Source organism: Coturnix japonica, chromosome 27 (assembly GCF_054131305.1).
Source record: "Coturnix japonica strain WE chromosome 27, WE-NBRP24, whole genome shotgun sequence".
Taxonomy (NCBI): Eukaryota; Metazoa; Chordata; class Aves; order Galliformes; family Phasianidae; genus Coturnix; species Coturnix japonica.
The window spans coordinates 7736575-7752595 of record NC_140689.1 but is presented as its reverse complement, the minus strand read 5'-3'; the positions used below and the strand labels follow the sequence as shown (position 1 = coordinate 7752595).

The following is a 16021-nucleotide window of genomic DNA, read 5'->3' as shown; positions in this document are numbered from 1 at the left end:
TTTTGCCCGTTAGTTAACTTCATATTTCGTATTGGGCCCACCTAAAATACCCCAGACTAATCGATATTTGCCAAACACGTGGAGAAAGGTGGCATAACCCCCACGGGCACTGCCGGGATGGGGTTATAACCCCACACAGGGCTCAGGACCTCGGTCTTTGCCCACTGTGTGGTTTTGTGCCTCATCCCCTTCAACTGCTGCCAAAAAGCACCACAATGGCTTATTTTTGTGTGTTATGGAGATGTAGGGAAAACCTAACACTGTCTCCTTCCCTCAGGCTGAGTAATTTCTTGGGTGAATTCTGGCTAAGTACCATTGTAACACTTACTCTCTTATCTACTTCTTTCTACAGGGCAACTAGGGAACAAGCATTTGATAACAAAGTGCACTGAAGTTATGGAAAATATCACTTGCTCTCAAAACTGGTTGTGTTTTGTAGGGAGTTTGTGTTAACAGCTGTTCATTAAACTCCAGTCCCAGCTGTGCTCGTGGTGCCTGAGCCATGGGGCTGCAGCTTGGCACCCACCTGCACACAGCTGTAGTTCATTGCCCCTTCTGGAAGAAAAAAGAGGGCAAAATTGTTCTGGATTAAAAAACAGTAAATATTACCTTGAACCCATTGCACTGGTACGTGGTGTTAAGCACATTTGTGCTCTGGCAAGCAGTCTGGTTGGCTAGATATGCTTCTGATGTCAGCCTGCATCACCGTGCTGAAGTCTGTAACCCTCACCTGGCATCGTGAGAAGTCTCTCCCTTGGGGGAAAATCAGGTCCTAGTGATGCTTTGTTTAGAAAACACAACACGAGAATGCTGCATGTACTTAAGTTCTATTTAAAAACATGGACCCCAGGAGGTCCCTTCCAACATGAGCTGTTCTGAGTTGCAGCTGGTGTTGGTTCATGCACTGTTTTGCTGCCTCTGTGCAGGGCAGTGGTACAGCCTGGCGCTGGGGGGAGTGGGAGTGAAGTGATGGTACACCAGGGTGTGATACAACACTCAGCTTTGCTTAATGAAACAGTTTAACCCCCTCTTTTCCTCTCTGTGGCAGTGCTGAATCTGGCCAAGCATTACTTTCATGCTACAGACTACATGGGAACAGGTATAAGTACTGGTAAACAACGTCAGCTGTTTTCATCATAATTTCTGCTTTTATGTACGCCAGGCACCTTTGAGCAGCAACTCATTGATATGCTTTAACATTTTTGATCTCACATTTATAACTATTTGAACTGTTGCCTCAATTTCTTCTCCACGGGCAGGAAAACTGAGGCTCTAATAACTTAAGACCAATATTTCTGTGTATGCTTGACTTGCAGAACAACAACCTGCCTCTTCAAGACTTCTTAGAGCCTGAAATTTAATCAAAGAGTGTTGGTGCGTTTTGGTTCCAGAATGATGACTACTCCAGAAGGTGATTATCAATTGTTTTGGCTTACTCATATGCTTAGCTATCTCAAGTTAGCCATCCCAGCCATTAAAACTACTTACATCACTTATTTTTATTGGCAAATATAGGCAAAATGCCAAAATGTTGCAAGAGGATTTAGATATCCAGCTCCCATTGTTTACAGTTACAGTGTCAAACAGTAACTAGGCCTGAAGGAAAATACAGACTATTTGATCCCATGGCCTGGTGATGGTTTTGTTTTTTTTTTTGGACCACGCTGTGTCTACATTCAGAGTTTGATTCTGAGCCACTGAAGTCCACGAAAACACTATTGACTCTGGTGGGAGAAAAATACTAGGTTTCTAACAAAGTAACCTGTGCCAGAGCAGTGCTATGGGTATAGCAGCAGAACAGAGCAGGATGACTAACACATTGTATAAAGCATTGCTTTTATGTAGCAGCTTTAACTGATAGGTTCAGCTCAGTCAAGAGCATCTGCATGACCTTATGTCCTATTAGCAAGGTTTGCCTACTTAGCGAAGGGCCCTTGGTGTGCCGTGTCCTTGGGTGGCAGTAAGGAGTGTGGCCATGCAGAGCCCCTGAGGAGCAATGGCTGAACACCTGAAGGCGTGATTGATGAAACAGTTTAGGAAGAGAGCCAGCATTGGGTTGGACTTGATCCAGCATCTGTATACATAGATGGAGTTTCTCTGCTGTCCTGTTCTTTATCTGTGGCTGCAGGGGACGTGGCTCTTTCAGGTTCTTGAATATTGGTTTGCTTCTGGGAAACACAAAGGGCTAAAGACTTGTGCTGATACAAGTTACCCTCTCATAGGTTACACTATTGTCTGGTTCTTATAAACTGTCACCCTGATGCTTATTTGATTCATCACTTCTTTCATCTCTCTGAAATGTGACTGAGCTGGCTAATGCTTTTATTATCCCTCACTAGATGTCAGGAAGAAGCAAACTTACACCAGTGTACATGAGGCAGTGAAAGCTGGTGATGTAGAACAGCTTGCATTAATGATAAAACGTGGAGCCTCTATCGACGAGGTGGATTTAGTCCACAAGTTCACACCATTGCACTGTGCTGCACACTCTGGAAGCCTGGAGGTAAAATCATAAAATCATAGAATAACCTGGGTTGAAAAGGACCACAATGATCATCCAGTTTCAACCACCTGCAGGGTTGGCAACAGCCAGACCAGGCTGCCCAGAGTCACATCCAGCCTGGCCTTGAATGCCTGCAGGGATGGGGCATCCACAGCCTCCTTGGGCAACCTGTCACCACCCTCTGTGTGAAAAACTTCCCTCTAATCTCTAACCTAAACCTCCCCTGTCTCAGTTTAAATTCATCCCCCCTTGTCCTAAAAATATCTACCCTTGAAAACAGCCATGCCTCCCCTGTTTATGTTAGTGTTTGGACACAGCAAGGTTTTATGGGTTAACGTTTTCCTCTGGGGAGAGGCTGAACACAACATTGCTAGCTTTGATCAAGCTAGATCTATAATCTCTGCCTGCTCTTTTTTTCTGATTTAAGGTATTCACTAAGGAAAGATGTGCAGTTTGTTCGGACTACATTTTACCTTTCTGAAGCCCCAGGCAGTTTATGTAATCAGTGTCCTCAGATTTTACAAAATCAGAGCTTTTCTAACACCAAACAAGGTGTGCCTTCTGGTCTCCCCTTCTAGCCTCATTACCTTCTTTTGTCCTTGTGTTTTCCCCTTCACTCAGAACACTTGGAAAATCCATAAGGATATGTTTAATATTCTGAAAGTGACTGAGCCAAGCGAGAAGTGACACAGAAATGTTTGTTCATTTCCCAGTGTTCTGTCCCATGCCTCATTCTCTACAGAAACAGTTCAAATACAGTTCATTTTCATAAGCAAGAACACTGACTGTTGATGCAGAAATGATTTGATTTCCAGAAGGACTGAGCTGCTGCATTCAGCACATTCACCTTCCTGTTACAGCCTCCTTGTGCAATGTTTATAGCGATCTTACTTTGAAACAGCAAGGCTGTAAATAACCGTATAAAAAATGAAGTCCCAAAGGAAAGAGAGCTGGAGACTAGCCTAAAAGAAGACAGTAAATAGTAATGATGTGTAACAAAAAGCTTTAACTAGTTTTGTAGTTTATTATTTTCTTAATTGTTCTTTAAGCTTTCCATGGAAAGCAATAACACCTGCTGAAAAAAAGGTGAATAAAGTTAAAATAATCTGTGATGGGTGAGAGGAGAGATGGGATTACATATACTCAAGAAAGCCTAATAAATGAACTGAGGCTTTACATTTGATTCATGGCATCTTTCCTGCTGTTCATTTTAGCTGGACTTCAAATGAGCATCTTTGCACCATTTTTCCCCAGTGTTTTTACCTCATGCCACATGAACGCTCTCACAGTCTGCATTTTAAGTATGGAATTGTAAGATAAAGAAGGCACACTGCAAGTCATTGCAATTAGTAGGTTGGTTGTGCTTTTTGTGCCCTTGGATGAAGCCTTGAGACCATGTCATTTCCTAACACTGTTTGAAATGTAACATCTACTGTTGATTTATAGTTAGCATTTGCCTCAGATGAGTTATAAGAATTGTTATGGAATAAGAGTTTATTAAATGAATAAGAGCTTGTTTTTGGTTGCGCAGTGCCTTCACTGGTTGCTCTGGCATGGAGCTGATGTGACACGTGTGACAGTCAGAGGCTGGACAGCAGCTCACCTTGCGGCAATCCGTGGGCAGGATGCTTGCGTGCAGGTATGTAGAGATATTCACTCTCCAGCAAAAGGAAGGCAGGCCTTTGGTTTGGACACTTCCTCATGAAGATCAGCTGAAAGTGTTCCTACTGGAGCTGGCTCTGTGTCTTTACAGCTGAAACCAAGTCACTGGTAAAATGACTGCACTCGTTTGTTCCCTCTGTGCTATCAGATTTATCAGAGGAACCCAGCTGACCATCTCAAGTCACCCTGTGAGACAGTGTTTGCTCTTTCAGCCTGTGAGCTTTGCATTTCTTGTAGGCTTTGTTAATAAATGGAGCAAACCTAGAAGCTCGAGATGACCGCGAGTGCAGCCCATGGGCAGTCGTACACATCGCAAACCATACTGCGAAGTGGAGCGGTGAGAGCCTTCTACCTGCAATTCCCTAATGCAGAGCCAGAGTCTGGTATCCTTTTCCATACCAAACCCCTCACTAACTGAGGTTTGGGACTATAGATTAACCTCTGTTGGTACATTCTCATTGGTGACGCTGTGAATTTATTTGTAGTGTAAATTTGCATTTTTTTAATCGTAAGATGTTAAAAAAATCCAGTTGTGTATTATATAACGACTAACACGGTGGTAGATGTCTGAAAACACAACTTTTATGTGTGTTTTATTTCAATGAAGCCACGAACCTGTGAGAAATACGTCTTATGCCGCTTTCGTGGCTTGAATTTGGAGAAATATTTGATTTTGTTTAAATAAAGTAGCACAATGAACTGTTGATACTTATTTATAGAATGTCTCATGTCTAAGCTTCATAAACTAACCTGCAGCTTTTGTTTTAGAATGTAAACGCAGCAGACAGGAATGACTGGAAGCCTGTTCATTATGCTGCTTTTCATGGTCGCTTGGGCTGTTTGCAGCTTCTTGTTAGATGGGGAGCATGCATAGGTGATGTGGATACTGATGGAAACCTTCCAGGTATGTCAGGAATAATCATTTGGTTTTTCAGCCCTTGTTGTGGATGTGATAACTCTAGCACATCATATATAAAACACACCAGCAGCACTGATAGGACAATAGATAATGGTTTGGTAGGACAGAAGGGAACCACTTAAAACTAAAAAAGGAGATTAAATGGTAGGAATAAATTCTTTACTCACAGGGTGCTGAGGCCCTGGCATGGCTGCCCAGAGAGCTGTGGGTGCCCCATCCCTGGAGGTTCTCAGGGTCAGGTTGGATGGACCCTGGGCAGCCTGAGTTGTTGGGGGGCAGGCAGCCCATGGCAGGAGGTAGGAACTGGGTGATCTTTGAGGTCCCTTCCAACTGAACATGTCATTCTGTGATTCCAAGTCTCTGGAGCTGTTCAAGGCCAGGTCAGGTGGCATTTTGGGCAGCCTGGTCTAGTGGGAAGCATCACTGCCTCCCTGCCCATGGATGGTCTCTAAAGTCCTTTCCAAACCTAACCGATGACTGTATGATTTGTTCCATGCTATCAACCTCGTTATTCTATTTTTATAATGATGGGGGAATACATAAATCCCAAAGTACTTGTTGGTTGGCAGCAGTATCCTGTTCAGCTCCCACTGCTGCTGGCAAGGCTCAGAGCTCCTGGGAGCTGGCATAACTCACATCAGAAGCAGGCACAGCCTGACTGAGTGCTGTGTAGGTGGGCATTCCCTGTGCCTGTGCCAATGGAGATCATAGGAGGAGAAGGGCAGGTGGGGCAGCAGGCAGGTTCTGCTGCTATCTGCTCCTTTTTGAATGTATGCCAAGCTTGAACAGCTGTGCCAGTGTGATCAGATTCTGGCATGTTCATATGCAAGCTTTTGCATCCAACTACTTCTTAACTGGCTTGGTAAAACCCTTGTTCTCATTTACCTCTGATTTCTCCATCTTGATTTATGGCATACCAGTATTTCTGTGTTATCTATAGTCTGTACTCTCTTCAAAATCCTGTGTGTAGCCACTTTAGCACAAAAAATGAGCACTCTTTGTTTCTTGCCCTTCATAGTTTCTCCACTGTCCCTTTGCTTACCACGCTACTGCCTCAAATTACTCTGTAAGGTGAATGCTGTCTTTCAACCCTTTATTCTTGTTACATCGTTTCCCCTTTAACATTTGCCTTCTTAAGGTTTGTCATATTATTTGTTCTAAATAGCCTATTTTCTTACCTCTATAACTTGTTTGCAGGTTTAGATTTATTCTTTAAATCCATTTTAAAATATTTTATCCTCTGCCGAGTGCCATTTACCCAGAAAACTGATGTCTATGTTCTGTTCTGCAAACCCAGGCTTTGTTAAAGGACCTGGGGCTCTTACATCCCAGCAGGACATCTGGTGTAGTGGCTCAGGCAATAAAGAATCATGATGCTAGGTGCTCTGGTGACAACATAGAAGGTAGCTCAGTTTGCACTTGCTTCTGTTATCATCCAGAAGAAAGAAAATGCATTGTAACACTGTTAATAAAAGATTAACAGAAGTGCTGTGCTCTACATACCACTGTCAATTTAAATCATCTTTATATAATTCAGCTTCAAGATTAGCTGGCCAGTGCTATAATTTAATCTGAAAGTACTGACAGGAATTTACTGAGGTTGCAAATCTATGCTCCTAAAGCTCAAGAATTGTAACACTGCAACTTTTGCATGTTCAGCCTGGAGAAGAGGAGGCTCAGGGGAGACCTTATTGCTCTCTTTAACTTCCTGAAGGGGGGTTGTAGTGAGCTGGGGGTTGGCCTCTTCTCTCGTGTAATCAGTGATAGAACTAGAGGGAATGGTTTTAAGCTGCGCCAGGGGAGGTTCAGGCTGGACATTAGGAAGTATTACTTTCTCGGAAAGGGTGATGAGGCATTGGAATGCACTGCCCAGGGAGGTGGTGGAGTCACCAACCATGGGAGTGTTCAAGGAATGTTTGGATGTTGTGCTGAGGAATATGATTTAGCCAGGAAGTATTGGTAATGGTTGGACTAGATGATCTTCTAGGTCTTTTCCAACCTTGATAATTCTGTGATTCTGTGATTCTGTGATGTGCCAGAAGTTAGCTTAGGGGACTTGTCCTGGATACATCATTAGCAACTATGAAGATAATCAGAAATACATAACTCTTTTGCCCACAGAATGTCAGTCAGAGCATTTTGATGGAGTGATAATGCATACTGAGTTAATACGTGGGGTGATAATCTATATTATGTTAATACATGGGGTGATAATACGTTGCATAATAACTGTGTTTATTTTGCAACTTCTTCCCATTGATGGGACTGGAGACTATGATTTATTACATAATAACAAACATATATTTTGTACCTCTTACTTTGCTACAGGCCCGGCACTCTACTGGTGTTGAATAACTAAAGCTCAGAGTAGCCTAAAGGACAGGGGAGGGAGCACTTCTGCCATATAGGGAAGCAGTCAGTGCTGCGCTGGGTCAGAACAGCTCCTGCTCACACAACTCTCCACAACTGTAAATGTTAAAATTGTAATAGAAGTGCATTGAATACATCTACATATTAATGGGAATATCAGGGGACGTACCTCCAAAGCTCTTCCCAATAAAGTGAATGTCACTGTCATTTTATAAGGTGAAGTAATGGAGCTGCAGAGGTGTGATGCAGTTTGTTGGGAGTGGTGCAATGGATGTGGGACTGAAACAGGTGCCCTAACTCCTAACCAAAGACTCCTCTTTCAATCCCTCTGTTGTCTTATCTAGGAGAGAGAGGCCAGATCACAGCTGCTAAGGAGTAAACATTCCATGGGAAACAGAAGACCCCACCAGTGCATCCCTAGTTGTTGCTCTGGGGTCTCTTGGCAGTGTCATGATGTGTTGGCTGCAGTCAGCTCTGACAGGGCATTTTCTTTTCAGATCCTGTTTTTGACAGCTTTCTTTTACCTCCTTTGCCTATAGCTGAACTCTGTCCTGGATAGGAGCTGAGCATTCCGTATCCAGCTGCCTGCTCCCTCCCACTGTGCAGTGTTGGACACTAGATCTAACAGTTGGTGGAAACACTGCCTTCCTGGTGGTCAGCAATACCCTGCTCTAACATACTTGGTTTCCCCTTGTTCCATAGCTCATTTGGCAGCAGTGGAAGGACACCTGCATTGCTTTAAGTTCCTGGTCAGTAAAATGGCCAGTGTTATGCACACTTTAAAAGCAAGGAATGACCATGGAGAGACTCCAAGGGACTTGGCTGAGAGGTTCTATAAAGACAATATTCTGCAATATATTGACAGTGTGGAAAAAGAGGGGGAGCATCCAGAGACACAGGAAGGTGAGTAGGTATCAAATCTTAAAAGTTGATTAAAATTTACTGTTAAAATAGACATAGTAATTCTATGAAGCACTCGATTCTGAAATCTTGTATGAGCAGAACTATAACCTTTATATATTGCTATTGTAAGGTATGACTGTTGCTTAGGATGCTTGTGGCTCTTACTGACAGCTAGACTGGGATACTCTGCTCAACTTCATAAATAGTATTTACAATAATCAGAATAAAGCTTCTCACATTGTGTTGCAATATGAGTTGTTGTACCAAGTTGCCCATGTTCTGCCTAGACTCCAGCAGAGATCCAGAATCAATGAGTTTGCAGATTTGCCTGTTCATGATTCTCAATAACTGCTTAGCCTGGAAAGATCCCACTGAAATTAAGGTTACTTGCTAACCAGGAATACTACTGCAGTCAGTATAGCAAAGGACACGAGGGTGGTGAGGTTTCAGAGGAGGACGCTGAACAGAACAAGGATATGAGCACTGCACCTTCACCTCTCTACTATTCCCAGACACATGATTTCCCTATCTGCTAGTCTTTTGTCATTGTGCTTACAGGTATAAACACTAACACGCTCCACCTATAAAAAATAACCAGAAAAATCAAATGGCCTGCATGAATAGTTTTTAAACAAGAATCGTAGAATCATAGAATGGCCTGGATTGAAAAGGACTGCAGTGATCATCCAGTTTCAACCCCACTGCTATGTGCAGGGTCACCAGCCACCGGACCAGGCTGCCCAGAGCCACATCCAGCCTGGCCTTGAATGCCTGCAGGGATGGGGCATCCACAGCCTCCTTGGGCAACCTGTTCAGTGCGTCACCACCCTCTGTGTGAAAAATATCCTCCTAATATCTAACCTAAATCTGCCCTGCCTCAGTTTAAAACCATTCCCCTTTGTCCTATCACTGTCCACCCTCATAAACAGCCATTTCCCCTCCAGTTTATATGCTCCTTTCAAGGACTGGAAGGCCACAACAAGGTCTCCCCTGAGCCTTCTCTTCTCCAATCTAAACAAGCCCAGTTCCCTCAACCTTTCCTCATAGGACAGATGCTCCAGCCCTCTGATCATCTTAGTGGCCGTCCTCTGGACCCGCACCAAGAGCTCCATGTCCTTCCTGTACTGGGGACCCCAGGCCTGGATGCAGTACTGCAGATGGGGCCTCACAAGAGCTGAGTAGAGGGGGAGAAGTAGTATAGTTTATGTATTTGTTTAGACTATGGAAATCTGAATAGGTAGATGACTACTGTTACCGCCAGTAATAAACATTAGCTATAAAATAAAGGTATACTTCTTAGTTCAGATTTGTGAAATTAATCACTCAGCTGTATAAGATGCCTGTAGACGTAACCAAGTGAAGTTTAGTCAAGTCTGTGATGAACAATCCTAGATATGCAGCTGCATTTTAGCTAATTAAAGGTGCATTAACCTTGCTATGGAATGCCTGTGAGTGAGTTGTTATCAAAGATGCAAATTGAGACAAATATGAGCAGGTTTTGTGGAATTACTGGCATCTGCTCAGAAACATGCATTTCATTTTCAGTTTTAGATTTCCCAGCTCATGACGCTGCTTTCAGAGGGGACTTGTTAGAACTCAGAAGATTAGTGAGTTGTGGAGCAATCAATATTAATGAGCGGGATGATAAGGGATCCACTCTCATGCACAAAGGTAAGTAATTATGATCAGTGTTTGAGCTTTTTACTGTTTATTGCTGGCTTCTTTACTTAAATTTTCAACTGGCTGCTCATTAGATAAACTTAATGAAAACCAGCATCTCATTTTCTGAAGGCCTGAAGGAGCAACCTTGAAAAACATTTAATGACATATGCATATGCAGGGGTCACTTTAACAACAAAATAACCAAGCTGAAGTCAAGATAGAACACAGAATCACAGAATCACAGAATCACAGAATGACCCGGGTTGGAAGGGACCTCAAGGATCATGTAGTTCCAACCCTCTGCCTGGCAGGGCCACCAAACATACACCTTTACTAGATCAGGTTGCCTAGGGCCCTGTCCAACCTGGTCTTGAACACCTCCAAGGACGGGGCATCCACAACCTCACTGGGCAGCCTGTTCCAGGCCCTAACCACTCTCCTAGTGAAGAACTTCCCCCTAACATCCAACCTAAATCTTCCCTCTTTTAACTTAAAACCATTTCCCCTAGTCCTGCTATTAACAGTTTGTTTTAAAAAGAAAACAATTTGTATCCAAATAGAAATGGCAAAGAAAAGATAGAGGTATTCCTGTAATATACTTTTAACACAATTTCCCATAATTCGTTTTGCTCAGAGAAAAAATGGCAGAATTTTTTAAAACATGTAGAGAAAAACTTTACATTCCTTCACATTTCTTCCCACTACCTTTTCTTGGATAGTTTCTAGCCAACAATTGTTTCACCCCCAAACTTCACCTCCAGTGTTTCCGTTACGGAGAACTTTTATGGCTGATTATCAGTACATTTCCTTGTTTTAGTCTGACACATCTCCCAATGGGGTGCTGTCAGAGGCAGATCTGTTTTACCTTAAGAAAAAGGCTCGCTGGTTTCAGACAGACATGCCAAGGACAATCTTCCATATGTGAGACATCATTACTGGGGACCATGCAGTGTGGGCAGTAGCCGTGCTGATGCATGGGACTGAGAACATTTAGTACAGAAAGCTCACGTACAGAAAGAGTTGCACGTACATTTCAGGGACCAGAAAAAGGTTCAAACCCACTCCGTGTGATATTCCCTAAAAATCAATATACTCACATATTCTCTGAAATAGCATCTCTCCTTTGTGGTCTTAATGAACCCAAATTATGTCATGTTAAACCATGACAGAAAGGGGAAGTAGGAAGTTCAAAACGCTGCTGTACATGGCTGACTTGTGTTTACCTTTCTTCCCCCAGCTGCAGGACAAAGGCATATCCATTGCTTGCAGTGGTTGATTGAAATGGGGGCTGACTGTGACATTACAGATGATGCTGGAGAGACTCCAAAGGACGTAGCCAAGAGGTAGCAGTACATGCCACAGCTCTTTTGTTCAACATTTATTTTACTATTTAAATATCAAGTCAGCTTTGTTGTAATTACTCCTGATTTTTGGTGATGAAGCAAGAACTAATCAAGCCCTTGAACTACACTGATAAGCAAAGCCACATCGTAGCTGTAAAAGTCTGAACGTTTATTTTTTACTTATTTATTTTGAGCAAGGTCAGGCATGAAAGATGAAAACTATTGGATCTGCAAAAGGAAAATTGCGAGCCTGTGTGCTCCAGCTGTACAGAGCAAATGGGAGCTAGAGAAGGCTGGTTGATTTTTATTTGATAAAAGTAATGTAGTTGCTGATGAGATTCAGTTAAGAAATCCTACAAAGCAAAACATGTTTCTGAAGTGGGAGTCGCTGTAATAAGATTTCAGTGAGGCAGAGCGCTGTGGAAAGGAGATTGCTGCTCATGGTTTGTGCACTAATGCTTCCTCAGATCCTGAAACACTGTCCTCTGGACAGGAACACAAAGTGTTTTAGAGTTTCTATCTCATGTGGGGGGCATGGCTGTGTGCTTATAGGTTACAGGGTTATATCAGTGTAGGTTAACTGTTCTCTGTGCAGATTTGCCCAGCTAGCAGCTGTGGAACTTTTGACCCAAAGAACTGGAGATGGTAACTCTAGTGATGAAGAACTGGATGCAAGCAACATAGCATTTTTTGAAAGACATGGTGTGGAAGGGAGTACAGATAGCAAAGAAGACTTAATCCTGGATAAAGAAGAGAAAAAGAATGCACGCAGTAAGCACTGTCTTTCTTCACTCCTTATTCCAACAGGCAGAAGAATTAGTTCTGTTTTCTAAGTAAGTCAACCTATCTGCACCTGCTTTGCTGTCAGTGGGTTTGATAATTAAGATGACATGAGACCAGTTGTTGAATTCAGCCACTGCACACAGCAATGCTGTAATACAGGCCTCCACTAACTCTATTTCCAGCCTGGGACAAAAGGGGGGAGAATAAACCCATTCTGAAGGAGAGTTCTGATGCAAAAGAGTGATCCTGCAATATGCGTGGTAGCTGCTATGACCTGTGGCAGCTGGGGAATGGGGGGACAACTCCTAAAGTCCCCAGTCCAGTCTGAACTGGGCATCAGCTACCCAGCAAGATGAACAGCCAGCAGCCAGTCACCATGGAAGCATTCAAGGACCATTTCACTCCCTTTTCTAAATACAGAGAATTCATATTCTCTGTCCGGGACAAACTGATAACCTCTCAGTTCAGAATGTAGCAAAGGCTGCAGCTCACTTCAGTGTCCCAAGCTGAAAGCTGTTAACATACTCACTCCAGAATTTCCTTGCACCACACCTCACAATCTTAGCGAGATCAAGCAGCAGGGCTGCCATCCATCCCACTAACCGGAGGCAGAGCAGCAGGGCTGCCATCCATCCCACTAACCGGAGGCAGAGCAGCAGGGCTGCCATCCATCCCACTAACCGGAGGCAGAGCAGCAGGGCTGCCATCCATCCCACTAACCGGAGGCAGAGCAGCAGGGCTGCCATCCATCCCACTAACCAGAGGCAAAGCAGCAGGGCTGCCATCCATCCCACTAACCGGAGGCAGAGCAGCAGGGCTGCCATCCATCCCACTAACCAGAGGCAGAGCAGCAGGGCTGCGGGCTCTATCCCGGCTCTCCCTGAGGCGGCCGATCTCGGCTCGGCAGCCATCCAGCTGGCTCTCCAGGTTTTCCCTCCTGACTCGCTCGGATTCCAGCTGAGCCTCCAGCTCCCTCACGGTCCTGCAAAACACAAAGGGGACAAACAGCATCAAGAACAGCCAGCCGTGCCCAGTCCGCTCCAAGAGTGTTTTAAGGAGCAGGCTAGTGAGAGCAGAAAACAGCTCAAATGCAGCGTACTCCTGGCTCGGGACCCTTTGTAAAAGCTCCTGTGTCGACTGCTTTGACTACCATAGAGTCAGCTGTGCTCGACTCTTCTGACCGCGAGATGGAGACGTCTCCCTGCGCAGCGAACCAGCGCCGGGCTCCGGATGGGACGAAACCCAGCTCCGCCCCCAGCAGCAGCTGGCTCCTGTGCACACTTTCCGAAGTGATTTGGAACAATCAAATGAGAGACTGCATGACACTTCTAAAAGGAAGCTGAAGCACTGGTTGAGCCAGTTGCACAGGTCACATCAGTCACATTCACAGTGGCTATTAAATTAACTATTAAATTCCCGAAACTGCTTAGCTGAGACCTAATTCTGATCTATACCTATATATAACAGCAACTGACCACCTGAGAACCACTACTTCAGTTTCAGAAGGTCCTAGGGATGGACCTAGAGATGATGCTCTCTGGCCTCCACTAATTGCACATCACTTGTGACATGGGTTTGAGGAGGCCCAAGCACGTTAAGGACATGTTCATCTACAGTGACTAAGAACAGCACATAGCCAAATGTTTGACAGGCAGAGGTAGAGTTAGGGATGTCTTCTTGTGCAGGCTGTCATCCTGCACAAGCACAAGAAGAATGGAGCCATCAGTCATTTGTGTTGTACTGCAGTGTTGATCCTCATGGCAGGAGCCCACAAATGGCCTGAAGTCCTTTTCTTTTAAGCCTGGCTAAATTCACTAAGTGAAAAAGGCAGAATGGCCAAAGCAATCTGAGTGTAAAGTACCCTTAAAAAATGCACTAAAATGGAACACATTATAATGTTGGCCTTACTTCTTAAACTCCTTTTCCTCTTTTTTCATCTTCCTCTCCTCCTCAGTTATTCCTCCCAGCTGTCTGTAGTTGCTGTAGGAAATTTCCAGAAGTTGCTGAAGTTCCTGAATCCTGCGATAGGCCCTTACTGTAAGACAGGATTCAACAGGTAAGTAAAATGCATGGAAATAGCTGAAGACATTCATGCTGATGTTCAGCATGACAAAGAGTCACACAAAGAGCAGTAACCACGCTCAGCAGATGCTGAGATACACCTGCACAGTACACTGCGCTCAGAAAAAAAGAGCATTCAACTGTGGTTTCACTGCAGGGATTATAACAGTCTAACAGTCAGAATGTCCTGTGCCACAATTCTCTAGAATTTCCTGAAGGGAGGATGTAGTGAGCTGGGGGTTGGCCTCATCTCAGTGCTTACACTGAGCAAGTGCAAAAAGGGAAAAGCAAGACTGAAAGTGAAAAGCAAGACTGAAGGGGAAAAGCAGCAGTGAAACGGAAAAGCAAGACTAAAAGGGAAAAGCAGCATTGAAAAAGAAAAGAAAGACTAAAATGGAAAAGCAGCAGTGACAGGGAAAAGCAAGAATAAAAAGGGAAAAGCAGCAGTGAAAGGGAAAAGCAAGAATAAAAAGGGAAAAGCAGCAGTAAAAGGGAAAAGCAGCAGTGAAAGGGAAAATCAGCAGTGAAAGAGGAAAGGAAGACTAAATGGTAAAAGGAGCAGTGAAAGGGAAAAGCAAGACAAAAAGGGAAAAGCAGCAGTGAAAGGGAAAAGCAAGACTAAAAGGGAAAATCAGCAGTGAAAGGGAAAATAAGTAGTGAAAGAGAAAATCAGCAGTGAAATGGAAAACCAGCAGTGAATGGAAAAGCAGCAGTGAAAGGGAAAAGCAGCAGTGAAAGAAAAAAGCAGCAGAGAAAGGGAAAAGCGGCAGTTACAGGGAAAAGAAAGACTGAAAGGGAAAAGCAAGACTAAAATGGAAAAGCAAGACTAAAATGGAAAAGCAAGACTAAAATGGAAAAGCAAGACCAAAAGTGAAAAGCAAGAATAAAAGGGAAAAGCAAGAATAAAAGGGAAAAGCAAGACTAAAAGAAAAAAGCAAGACTAAAAGAAAAAAGCAAGACTAAAAGGGGAAAGCAGCAGAGAAAGGGAAAAGCAGCAGTGAAAGGGAAAAGCAAGACTAAAGGGAAAAGCAAGACTGAAGGGGAAAAGCAGCAGTGAAACGGACAAGAAGCAGTGAAAGGGAAAAGCAAGACTAAAAGGGAAAATCAGCAGTGAAAGGGAAAATCAGCAGTGAAATGGAAAAGCAGCAGTGAAAGGGAAAAGTAGCAGTGAAAGGGAAAAGCAGAAGTGAAAGGGAAAAGCAGCAGTGAAAGGGAAAAGCATGACTAAAAGGGAAAGGCAAGACTAAAAGGGAAAAGCAAGACAAAAAGGAAAAAGCAGCAGTGAAAGGGAAAAGCAGCAGAGAAAGGGAAAAGCATCAGTGAAATGGAAAAGCAAGACTGAAATGGAAAAGCAGCAGTGAAACGGAAAAGCAAGACTAAAAGGGAAAGGCAGCAGTGAAAGGGAAATACAGCAGTGAAAGGGAAAAGCAGCAGTGAAAGGGAAAAGCAAGACTGATAGGGAAAAGCAAGATTGAAAGGGAAAAGCAAGACTGAAAGGGAAAAGAAAGACTAAAAGGAAAAAGCAAGAGTAAAAGGGAAAAGCAAGACTGAAAGGGAAAAGCAGCAGTGAAAAGAGAAAAGCAAGACTAAAAGGGAAAAGCAGCAATGAAAGAGGAAAAGCAGAAGTGAAATGGAAAAGCAAGACTAAAAGGGAAAAGCAAGAATAAATGGGAAAAGCAGCAGTGAAATGGAAAAGCAGCAGTGAAATGGAAAAGCAGCAGTGAAAGGGAAAAGCAGCAGTGAAAGGGAAAAGCAGCAGTGAAAGGGAAAAGCAGCAGAGAAAGGGAAAAGCATCAGTGAAATGGAAAAGCAAGA

At 43.7% G+C, this 16021-nt stretch overlaps 1 protein-coding gene and 2 long non-coding RNA genes across 3 annotated transcripts; 1 reads left to right on the top strand and 2 right to left on the bottom strand.

Moving 5' to 3' along the window:
* Nucleotides 1-808: 808 nt before the first annotated feature.
* On the bottom strand, nt 809-2576 carry LOC146756483 (uncharacterized). Its single transcript, XR_014937449.1, has 2 exons — nt 2363-2576; nt 809-1350 (listed from the first exon to the last, which is right to left on the bottom strand). It is a non-coding gene; the product is annotated as an uncharacterized LOC146756483 (long non-coding RNA).
* Nucleotides 2577-4729: 2153 nt separating this feature from the next.
* On the top strand, nt 4730-10528 carry LOC146756482 (uncharacterized). The gene is made up of 3 exons (XR_014937448.1): nt 4730-5069; nt 8157-8357; nt 9903-10528. It is a non-coding gene; the product is annotated as an uncharacterized LOC146756482 (long non-coding RNA).
* A 1572-nt stretch (nt 10529-12100) lies between these two features.
* Nucleotides 12101-14753, bottom strand: LOC146756481 (uncharacterized). Its single transcript, XM_085524480.1, has 2 exons — nt 14054-14753; nt 12101-13127 (listed from the first exon to the last, which is right to left on the bottom strand). The coding sequence occupies exons 1-2, from the start codon at nt 14251-14253 to the stop codon at nt 12716-12718; spliced, it is 612 nt and encodes a 203-aa protein (XP_085380606.1). The 5' UTR covers nt 14254-14753; the 3' UTR covers nt 12101-12715.
* Nucleotides 14754-16021: the final 1268 nt, after the last annotated feature.